Genomic DNA, 12,155 nt, shown 5'->3' on the forward strand with positions numbered 1-12,155 from the left:
TAATCAGTAATATTTAAAAATATAAACTAAAAATATGTTATTAAATTATTAAACTAAAAAAATTAAATTAATAACTAAAAATACTAATAAAAACTAATAAATTCTACTGATTCTTGAACTTTTGTCTAAGAATAATACCCCATCACCGTATAAAATGGGACTTAAACCATGCAAAGAACCATATTATTCTTGTACCCTGGCCTAACGAGGAAATTTACTAGCTACGAGCACAGACAGCGTAATAAAATTATTAATGGCAATATATAAATTCCACTTAATGTGGCAACCGATGAATTATGATAATAATTCTTTTTTTTTTTTCTGGGTATAAGCTAAGGAGCTGGAGAAGTCTCCTAGTCTCCATGATTGAAGTTATTTAGTGTAACTATTACAAGTTTACAACAAAATTATGCAGTGTATAGAATATGCAGTAGCACGGTATTTTATCGTGAACAATCAGCATACACAATTATCAGTGTTCTTATTACATAATATGAGCTTGTAAGAGGTTTCCTCACTTTCCATTTGGGATCCTAATGCTATCAAGGAATGATTTCCCACGCAGTTCTTGTGAGAGGTATCCTTTGAAGTACTCCCCGGCGGCGATTCTCTTGAACGCTGCCGGTGTTTCAGGAGTAACAAGGCTTGGTGCGGGACCAATAATAGCATCTAAAGCAGGGTTGTAAAATGTTGCTATGGAAAGCCTCTCCTTTTCTGAGTTAACCGTTGCTCGATGTTCAACGCTGCTATAGATTCCATTCGTTATGATCTGCCAAATCAAATTCACATAAATCATTGCAATTCACATAAATTCACTGTGGCTAAAAAAATGTAAGTACCTCCAACATGTCCCCAATGTTAATGATGAATGCATTAGGCAGGGGCCTAACAGGAATCCAGAGTCCATCTTTTTTAATTTGGAGGCCTTCAACTTGATTGGCTTGAAGAAGTATGGTGAGGCCACCACCATCAGAATGAGAGCTCAGTCCCATGGCAAGCTCCGGCTGCGGACACGGCGGGTAATAGTTCATCCTTACTGATTGCTCAGCTTCACCTAACATGTCCCTTATTTCCATGGGGTGTATAGAAAGATCATCAGCCATAAGGCCAAGCATTTTCACTGCAAGCTTTTCCATTTCTCCGCAATAGTCTTCCAAATNAATGGTAGGGGAATCTTTGGGAACAAGTGGGGCTTTCTGATCTGATGTGGCAGGGTGAACATGAAGAACATGTCAGCCCAGTCTAATTTCTGTTCATCAGAGACTACAAAGGCCTGACCATATCCCTGCACATCTCCATCTATCTGCCCAAACCTCCTCTTCTCTTCCACTGGCTGATTGAAGAAATCTTGAGCACCTTTCTTCACATTCTCCAATAATGAAGTGTCCACTCCGTGATTAATCAGCTGTATATATAATCATAGTCAAACATCAAAACCATAAACACTCATAAAATGCTTTTAAGATATGAAACCTGAAAGAATCCCCAGTCTTTGCAAGCATAGTGCAGTTTCTGCAGTTCAGGTTCCCTGTGATCTTGTGACAACAATTTGGCCATGTCAATGACTGGAACTTGAGGCAAATCATGAGGATTAGTGGAGGTGGTGAAGATTGGACGGTCATGCTGATGACGAACATAACGGTGTGGAACTTGTGCTAATGCCTCCTTTGCTATTTCCTGCACAGAGGGAACTAAACCAGATGCAGCTTCCATTCTTAACTTTTAATTGATCACACTCAAACTAACACCAACACACCATGAGTTCAATATATCCTTCTCCCTCTACAAATTCAGACGTCATCATGAGTTGAATATGTTCGGTTGTTCATTTGTCAATTTCACGTTATATTGACTAAGAAGATTCCAACCTCAGTAATATGTCACATACTCATAATTTAGTTGACTAGGACTACATAATAACAATATAATATATGACAAAATAGATACCAGTAATTCCACATCGCAATTAATACATAATGAAAATATCCTCAATATTATTATGGAAACTAGCAAAGCAAGTGAACAATTAGTTCCAACTAACGTTCAAACTCCAAATTTCTTAATCACTCAAATTTGTTACATGTAAATCAAACACTGAAATGAGACAGCTTTTATCATTCACGTACAAAAAGAAAAACAACAGAACAAAGAAAGTGAATGGCAAAGCAATCCCAAATGCTAGTATCATATCCATATTTTCATTTAAGAGGTTTCCTGATTTTCATTTTGAAGCCTCATGCTCTGAAGGTATGATCGGCCGCGGATTTCTCTTGAAAGGTATCCCTTGTAATATTCTTGCACACTAATTGTTTTGAACACAGCTGGTGTTTCTGGAGTCACAAGGCTTGGTGCTGGTTTCAGAATAGAATTGATATCAGGATTGTAAAATGTTGCTATAGAAATCCTCTCCTTCTCTGAGTTTGTTGTTGCTCTGTGCTCAATGCTTCGATAAATTCCATTGCTTATCATCTGCCAATTCCCAATCAGTTAATAATCTTTGTTAGAACTAATTGTGTTTTACAATCCATTGATGACATTACCTCAAACATGTCTCCAATGTTAATAATGAAGGCATTGGGGAGTGGCTTAACAGGAATCCACATTCCATCTTTTTTAATTTGTAGACCTTGTATTTCATTGGCTTGAAGAAGGATGGTGAGAGCAGCAGCATCAGAATGAGGATTGAGTCCCATCACAAGGTCGGGTTGGGGACATGGTGGATAATAGTTCATCCTCATTGATAGAGTTCCTCCACCAAACACCTCTTTCATCTCCGTGGTGTGGACTTGCAGGGCATCTGCCATAAGGTCAACCAATTCCATAACAAGTTTTTCCAATTCTAAGGAATAGGCCTCTAAGTTGTCCCTTTAACCAGATCCAAATATCATGAGACATAGTCATAAAATCAGAAGCATGATGTATAAAATGACATGCACAAAACAGAAAGAACCTGAATGGTTGGGGGATGTTTGGAAACAAGTGTGGTTTCCTGGAGTGAGGTGGCATAGTGACCAGAAAGAACATGTCAGCCCACTCTAATTTCTGTTCCTCAGAGAATACAAATGCCTGACCATATCCCTCTACATCTCCTTCCTTCTCCCCAAACTTCCTCTTCTCTTCCACTGGAAGATTGAAGAATTCTTCAACTCCTTTCTTCACATTCTCCACCAATGAATCGCTCACTCCATGATTAATCAGCTGTAAGATACTCAAAAGTCAAAACAGTGAAGTGCTCTTACATCAACAACTGTGGATGAAGTTGATGACAAACCTGAAAGAAACCCCAGTCTTTACAAGCATGGTGCAGGTTCTCCAATTCAGGTTGCTTGAGATCTTGGGACAACAATTTGGCCATGTCAATCACCGGAACTTGAGGTAAAGGCTGGGTAGCAGTGGCAGATAAGATTGGACGTTCATTGTGTGGACGAACATAGCGGTCTGGAATGGTGGTTAATGCCTCCTTGGCTATTTCCTGAACACAAGGGACTGTGACGGTTGCTATTTCCATGATCAATTAGCAACACTCAGTGTCAGAGATGGATCAATGAGTTTGGCTATGCAGTGCTTCATAAATGTTCAACTCAAACTAGGATCGGTGACACATAATGAATTTATTTAGGAACATTAACAGTGGCGGAAGTAGAATTTTACTATTAGGGGGCAACTTCTTATAATTAATGTTAAATCTACATCTACAATATTATACTATGGAAAAGTTTTTAAACTTATCCAGAAATAATTAAATTGTTGTTTTTTATTCTATTTTATTTATTTTACAAAGGGAATGGGATAAATACAAGATCAAGACAACAAAGAAGCAAACTTTATTACAAAGAAACTTTTGTGCGTGCCACATGGATATATTATGTGTCTTTGACTTTTTTGTTTTCATCTTGGTTATGAATCTTGAAGTTATCAAGATATGATTTGCCACGAAGCTCTCGCGAAAGGTATCCTTTACGGTATTCAGCTACAGTAGTTGTTTTGAACATTGCTGGATTTTGTGGTGTAACAAGACTAGACACTGGACCCAAATTTCTGTGTGGCTCAGCGTTGTAAAATGTAGCTATAGAAAGCCTTTCCTTGTCCACATTAACTATTGCCCGATGTTCAATACTTTTGTAAATTCCATTTGTTATTATCTGCACCCACGCATGACGCATGCATGATTTTAGAAACATAGTTGACAAGTGAAAATAAAAATTGAAATTAAGGTAGCATATACCTCCAATATGTCGCCAATATTAATAACAAAGGCATTAGGAAGGGGTCTGACAGGAATCCAGATTCCATCTTTTTTGATCTGGAGACCCTGCATTTCGTTGACTTGGAGAAGGATGGTGAGGGAACTACCGTCAGAATGAGGATTGAGTCCCATGACAAGTTCTGGCTGGGGACATGGTGGGTAATAGTTCATCCTCATTGATAGAGTCCCTTCACCAATTTGCTCTTTTATTTCCATGGGGTCCACTCTAAGGGCGTTTGCCATAAATTGAACCATTTGGATCGCAAGTTTTTTCATTTCCGCACAATAAGTCTCTAAGTTATCTCTGAATGGTAGGGGCAGGTTGGGGAACAAGTGTGGTTTCCTCAAGTGAGGTGGCATAGTCACCATATAAACCATGTCCGCCCACTCTAGTTTCTGTTCCTCAGACACCACGAAGATCTGACCATATCCCTCTGCCTCTCCTTCCTTCTGCCTTAACTTGTTCTTCTCTTCCATTGGAAGATTGAAGAATTCTTCAACACCTTTCTTCACATTCTCCACCAATCCACCGCTCACTCCATGATTAATCAGCTGTACAATATTTCAAAGAATCATTACACATGATTATTTGATGTCGGTAGGAATTAATTAATTAAAACCGTACCTGGAAGAAACCCCAGTGTTTGCATGCATGGTGCAGGGTCTGAAGTTCAGATTGGTTGAGATCTTGGGACAACAGTTTAGCCATGTCAATGACTGGAACTTGAGGTAAAGGCTCATTAGTCGTGGTGGCAGATAAGACCGGACGCTCGTCATCTGGACGAACATAACGCTCTGGAATGGAGGTTAATGCCTCCTTGGCTATTTCCTGAACACTAGGGACTACGATACTTACTTTTTCCATTAGCTTCAACTAACACTCGCACATATTAGCTTGTTTTACTTCTCACTACTTGCTTCAACTATATATTAATGGCTTCCCTGTTACGTGTGCTCTATTTTCAACTCCCAAGAGTCAATGATATAATATCAAATTATCAATCACATGATACATGCACTTAACATAACAATCCAACGGATAATATATTAAATTGGAGTAACTATGTAGCCTGTACCAGTTGGTTACGCTACTAATAATCTTTGTATACTGAATGAAGGAGATGAATAAAGAAGTTCAAATAATGTCTCATTATATTGTTAACAATAATATGATATGTTTAAACAAAGACTTTAGTTACATTGTGTTTTAATTTTGAACATAGTTACATAGACACATACATTTTGTCTTCTCTTTAATTACTCAGCTTCTTTTGCGATCTTCATGCTATTGAGGAAGTTTTTCCCACGAAGTTCCTTTGATAGGTAGGCAGAGTAGAATTCTTGATAGGCAACACTTTTGAAGATTGCTGGTGTTTGAGGAGTAACGAGGCTTGGTGCTGGACCTATAGTTGATCTCATGGCAGGCACGTAAAATGTGGCTATGGAAATCCTCTCTGTCTTCGCATTTACTATTGCTCTGTGTTCTATACTTTGGTAAATCCCATTTGTGATTATCTCCAATATGTCTCCGACGTTGATGACCAAGGCATTAGGGAGTGGTTTAACAGGAAGCCATTGACCATCTTTTTTGATTTGGAGGCCTTCAACATCATTGGCTTGGAGAAGGATGGTGAGTGCACCACCATCAGAGTGAGGATTGAGTCCCATCACAAGCTCCGGTTGGGGACATGCTGGATAATAGTTCATCCTCATAGCTTGACTCCCACCACCAAACAATTTTCTCATTTCCTTCCTCTCCACTTTCACTGCATCTGCCATAAGCTCAATCACTTGGACCGCTAGATTCTTCATTTCCACACAATAAGTATCCAAATCATCTCTGAAAGGTTGGGGTAGGGTTGGTAAGAGGTGGGGTTTTCTAATTTGAGGTGGCAGGGTTAACATGTAAAAGACATCTCCCCATTCTAGCTTCTGTTCCTCGGAGGCCACAAATAATTGTCCATATCCCTGTATGTCTCCCTCCTTCTGCCTATATTTGTTCTTTTCTTCCATTGGAAGATTGAAGAAATCTTTACTACCTTTCTTCACATTCTCCAACAATGAACTGCTCACTCCATGATTAATCAGCTGCATGTATGTCATATATGCAATCACTACATACAAAATAATAATAATCCATCAGCAAGAAATTAAATAAAATAAACCTGAAAGAAACCCCAGTGTTTGCAGGCATGGTGCATGTTCTGGAGTTCAGGTTCCTTGTGTTGTTGGGACAGCAATTTGGCGAAGTCAATAACAGGAACTTGGGGCAAAGGGTGGTTGTTGGGGGTGGAGGATAGGGTTGGACGCTCATGTTGTGGGCGGATATAGCGTTCTGGAACATTGGGTGATGCCTGCTTTGCTAGTTCTTGCACAAACGGCACTAAAAGTGATGTTGGTTCCATATCTGATGATGATCAGATACTTCTTGTTTATTATATGGATTCTTTTGCTCGCTTTAAAATTAATTACTAATTAGTACCAGTGTTACATATATGTCAGACATACAGGATGAGATGATTCATGCACCTGGTAGTTTTTGGCTTGCTATCCCCTGGTAGTGTTGACTCGTGTTAAGAGAGTTGGTGATTTGGCAAGTGCAACCTAAAACTCACCGCTTTTATCATTATAGCATCAAGTATCACAATGGAGTGTTAAGGGACAGTAAATTTTGTGATTTATAGTCATTAATTAGTTATTATTGATATTTTTAATAGGATAAAATTTTATTTAATAGTGTGATATTATTACTCACTCTTTTTTTACTAATTAAGTACTAGACAAATTTTAATAAAAGTATTCTCCTTTAGACTTTCTTTAAACAAAATTAAATCTAAACTCTATATATATATATATATATATAATTCAAGTAAAGACAAAAGATATGAAAACTAAGGAGAAGTCTAGGTGAAGTTATGAATGCTGCCATCTTTTCAATGAACGCTTGGAATGCTTCTGTATCTATTGTGGCTATGTAGGACATGAATGAAGAATATGCAGCAACTACTTTGAGGATATAGTAAAGGACGAAGTGAAAGAAGATAGATGGGGAGGTTGGTTGAAGGCGGAACAAACAAGCTGGCGAGTGGAGGAACAGAAGGAGAATGTTAATCCTAATGCTCAAGGAATGGAGATCAACAAAAGGAAGACCCTGAGCCACCCAACACCAGCAAGTCTGTTGAAGAGCTTTGCTAGCTTGTCAGTGAAGGAAAAACAGGAGAAGCAAGAGGAGGAGGTGTACAGTTCGATTAATGGTGATGGTGAAATAAGTCAGAGAAAAGGAGAGTGTGGCAAGTCGGGTTAAAATTTGGTTCGAAGACAGCAACTAATCACCTACCAGGCAGCAAAGGAGGTAGAAGAGGAAAATGGGTCTGTTGCAGGCAGGGCTGGAAGTGAGTCAAGCTAGCTCATGAGCGGCTCGTGAGGTGGTGAGCCAAGCTTGAGCCTGAAATTGAGCTCATAAATTAAATGAGCCGAGTTTGAGCTTGGATAAGCTCAGCTCATTAGCTCGTGAACTGGCTCGATTATATATATATATAATAACAATTTTAATTATTTTTTGGTGACTAAAAAAAATAATTAAAATTGTTATTATATATATATAATAACAATTTTAATTATTTAATATTTATATTTATTTTTTACATATAATTTTAATATAGGACATAAATAAAAAATTTATAATTTATTGATATAAAATTATAGATTATGTATTTATGTTTCTCTTATTTGAGCCAGCTCGTGAGCTTTTGGTGAGCCGAGCTTGAGCTTAAGAAATAAGCTCGATTGTTAATGAGTCGAGACGTGAACCAAGCTCAATTTTCGTGAGCTGAGCTTGAGCTTGATCTAGCTCGGCTCATCTCGGCTCACTTCCAGCCCTAGTTGCAGGGGAAGAAAGTAGGAATGATGAATTGGAGGGTATGGGAGACACTTTGAAGTCAGGCTTTCAAATTGGTCAGAGTTCCTATGCGGATACTAGCAAGAAAAGGTCAATGAAACTAAAACATACGGCAAAGAAACCTGATGAAAAAATAACCAAGCAGATTGGAGAGAAACGGAGAACAGGGGAAAAGATACAGCAAATGTGAAGAAGCAATGAATCAATAAGGAGAGCTCAAGTTTGAAGGGACAGGGTGCCAACCCTCAAGTGGCACCCAATGAGGGATGAAGCTATTGACGTGGAATTGTCGGAGTTTGGAAAAATCCCTGATAGTTCACAACATACAAGAGATCAATAGATCTCATTCCCTCGAGGTGCTGTTTCTTTTCAAAACCAAAAACATTTCGTTTGTGACTGAATAGTGCAACAAGTTGGGGTTTTAAAACGTGATATGTGTGGAGCCTCAGGGTTTGTCAGGGGGACTGGTTCTGGCATAGAAAGATGAGGCGAAGGTGTAAGTGATAAGGTATGAAGACTTTTATATTCACTGGAGATTGCATGATCAAAGTAACCAAAAAATATGGGACCTGATGGGGGTTCACCTACATGGCAAAGATGGCAGCGTTCTTTACAATACAGAATTATCCTAAACCAAATAGACTCGGCCGGGGAATATTATTTGGTACTGGGTGATTTCAATGCTATATCTTCATCAGAGGAAAAGGAGGGTGGAAGACCGAAGTCAACAACGTCCATGCAAGGATTCAACAATTTTATTAATGCAGGAGGTATGGTAGACCTGGGCTTTAAGGGAGACCATTTCACATGGAGCAATAGGCAGTTCGGAGGGATGTTGGTTAGAGAACAACTAGACAGATGCTTAACCTCAATCCGATGGTTGGAGGACTATTCAAGAGTTGGGATTATGCACCTACTTGACCAAAGTTCAGATCATAGACCTATCTTACTAAACTCTGATGTAATACAAAGGAAGGCAAGGAGACGGATGAAATTTCAAGAAAGATTGTGCGAAAATGAAGAAGTAGTGCAAATTGTGAAGGAGTTATGGAAGGAAGAAGCAACGGGCTCTTCATTGTACCAACTGTTCACAAAGTTAAAGAGATGTCGACACCGAATAGTTAACTGGCAGCAACTAGGCGGAGCTAACTCTTTGAACCAGATGAAGAATTTATAAAGGAGAATTGATGCTGAAAAGGGCAAACATGACCAGAAGGATGGAACATTGATCAGAATTTTAGAAGAGGAATTGACTGAAGCGTACCTCAGCGAGGAAAGATATTGGAAAGAAAAATCAAGGGTACAGTGGCTAAAATGGGGGGGTCAAAATACCATATTTTTTCATTCAAAAATAAAAATCAGAAATAGGACAACAAAATTCAGAAATTGGAAGCTGAAAACGGAGTAATAAGATTTGAGGCAGCGGGTATCAGTCAAATAGCCCAAAATTACTTTGAAGAGCTATTTACAATAATTGTCCCACCCAATCCAACAGAGATAATCTCAACGATGAGAAGAAAGGTTACAGCTAGAAATAACTGGTTCCTTACTAGACTAGTCTCAAAAAAGGAAATTAAAAGATTAGTTTTCTCTATTAACCCGTTTTCAGCTCTGGGGGATGGTGGTAATACGACAAAATTTTACCAATTTTTCTGGCACACCATCAAAGAGGATGTTCTAAGGGCAGTTCGTAGCTTCTTTGGGGGAGAAAAAATACTCAAAGCTTTTAACCACACTCATATTTGCCTCATGCCAAAGATTAATAATGCAACTACTATAGATCAGGTGAGACCTATAAGCTTGAGTATAGTTTTTTATGAGATTATTTCAAAAGTGCTTATTCATAGAATACAATCCATCATGAATAAAGTTGTTAGTGAAAATCAATGTGCGTTTATCAAAGAGAGGTTAATAAGTGATAATGTACTTATAGCACATGAGTTTATGCATTTTCAGAAGAATAAGAGATTTGGGGATTGGGACATGGCTTTGAAATTGGACATGAATAAGGCATACGACTAGGTAGAGTGGAGTTTTTTTATGGAGAATTATGCAATAGCTTGGATTTTGTGATCGGTGGATTAATTGGCTCAAAGAGTGTGTGTCTACTATTTCATATTCTATTAGTGTGGATAGTCAACCTAGAGGTTTTTTTCAACCTACTAGAGGGCTCAGACAAGGAGACCATCTTTTTCCATACCTATTTATTGTTTGTGTGGAGGGATTATCCCATCTGCTCCACAGAGGAGAACAGAATAATATACTAACTGGCCTTAAATTAAATAGTAACTGCCCTACTATTAGTCATTTATTCTTTGCTGATGACTCTATCATATTCAGTAAAGCTAATCCTCAGTCATGCCAGAGTATTATGCAGATATTACAGTTATATGGACTCATTAGTCGTCAAGAGACTAACCTGAGCAAATCGACTGTGTTTTCAGCCAAAATACACCACAGCATAATAGAGACAAGTTTGTGAATATTCTTCAGGTCCCCAGCGTTGGTGCCCAAGACAAATATCTGGGTCTGCCGACTACTGTCCAGAAATAAAAAAATCAACATTCAAATTTGTTAAGAAAAAAGTTAGCAAAAAATTGCAGCAATGGAAGAGAACTTTGCTATCACTTAGTGGTCGAGAAATTTTAATTAAATCAATTGGCTCAACAATCCCAATTTATAAATTTGGGTGTTTCAAACTTTCTGAGACTTTTGTGGATGAAATTCAGAGTTTGTTGACACTCTTTTGGTGGGGACAAAAGCAGGGGGAGAGGAAGATGCAATGGATAAAGTGTCCCACTTTATGCCGACCAAAAGGACACGGGGGATTGGGGTTCAAGGACCTCAAAGCTTTTAATTTGGCTATGCTTGGCAAACAAGGATGGCGTTTAATCACCAGACTTCAATCAATGGTTATAAACGTGTTTAAGAATAAGTACTTCGGACACACTTTCTTCCTAAAAGCTGACACAGGACACAATCCATTATGGACTTGGAGGAGTTTACTAGAAGGTCGAAAAATTTTAGAAAAAGGTGTTATATAGCAAGTTGAAAGATAGTCTATGATCAAAATTTGGGAAGATCATTGGGTTAAAAATCATGGGCTGCAATCACATAAGCAAAACCAACAAATTAACCCCAATTTGATTTGGGTAGCTCAACTCATCACAGAATCTGAAAATTGAACACTTAACTAATTAATAACAATTTTTAGCCAAAAATTACACATGCCATCATACAAACTCAGATTTATTCAAGGAAAAACAAGATCAAATAGAGTAAGGAGAAAAATGGACTTACACTGTAAAATCTGGTCAGCACTCTGGGACCTCAAGTGCCCAGCAAAGATAAAGGTTCTGCTATGGAAAGTTTTGCACGAAGGCCTCCCTGTTCGGAAAAAATTAAATGCAAGGATTCCAGACATAATCAGCACATGCCCACGGTGTAACCAACAAGAAGAAACAGTCAACTATTGTTTACTCACCTATATTCACTCAAGACAGGTTTAGAGCCTAGCTTAAATCCCAGCAACTAACCCAAATGAGGAAGACGACAATGTCCTGTTTCGCAAATGGTGGAAGATGATACTTGATAGAACAAACGGCGATAGCCACTGAAGAAAACGAAGAAGCTCGGTAGCGTGCTTAACCTGGAGCATATGGACTAGCCGCAACAAATGAATTTTTGAAGGCAAGGTATTGACACGAGCAGAGATTTGGAAGGTAGCTGAATATTCAATTGATGAATTCTTGCAAAAGGTTCCTGTGCCCTAAGTTCTCGCTCACTTCTCGCTCTTTCCTATTTGAGTTTCAATTTGTAATTTGGAAATGCCATCCCTCTTTTGTCTTTGACCGTCCGATTTTGGACATTTGTGTTTCTTTCCTTTTTGTTTGAATGAAATGCATCTATTGCCTTGGAAAAAAAAGTAAAGACAAAAGATATTCATATTTCAATAATGTTCTATATTTAAGTTTATTAGCAACTAAGTCTAACTAAATTATTTACATAAAC

The 12,155-nt window shown here is 38.3% G+C and overlaps 2 protein-coding genes across 2 annotated transcripts; both read right to left on the reverse strand.

Moving 5' to 3' along the window:
* LOC107632095 (protein SRG1) lies at positions 242–5,274 on the reverse strand. The gene is made up of 4 exons (XM_021119964.1): positions 4,872–5,274; positions 4,545–4,798; positions 840–1,158; positions 242–769 (listed from the first exon to the last, which is right to left on the reverse strand). The coding sequence occupies exons 1-4, from the start codon at positions 5,109–5,111 to the stop codon at positions 515–517; spliced, it is 1,068 nt and encodes a 355-aa protein (XP_020975623.1). The 5' UTR covers positions 5,112–5,274; the 3' UTR covers positions 242–514.
* LOC110262507 lies at positions 1,931–6,850 on the reverse strand. The gene is made up of 8 exons (XM_021119965.1): positions 6,412–6,850; positions 5,650–6,334; positions 4,226–4,539; positions 4,026–4,142; positions 3,272–3,310; positions 2,951–3,198; positions 2,541–2,865; positions 1,931–2,469 (listed from the first exon to the last, which is right to left on the reverse strand). The coding sequence occupies exons 1-8, from the start codon at positions 6,649–6,651 to the stop codon at positions 2,203–2,205; spliced, it is 2,235 nt and encodes a 744-aa protein (XP_020975624.1). The 5' UTR covers positions 6,652–6,850; the 3' UTR covers positions 1,931–2,202.

Source organism: Arachis ipaensis, chromosome B03 (assembly GCF_000816755.2).
Source record: "Arachis ipaensis cultivar K30076 chromosome B03, Araip1.1, whole genome shotgun sequence".
NCBI lineage: Eukaryota > Viridiplantae > Streptophyta > Magnoliopsida > Fabales > Fabaceae > Arachis > Arachis ipaensis.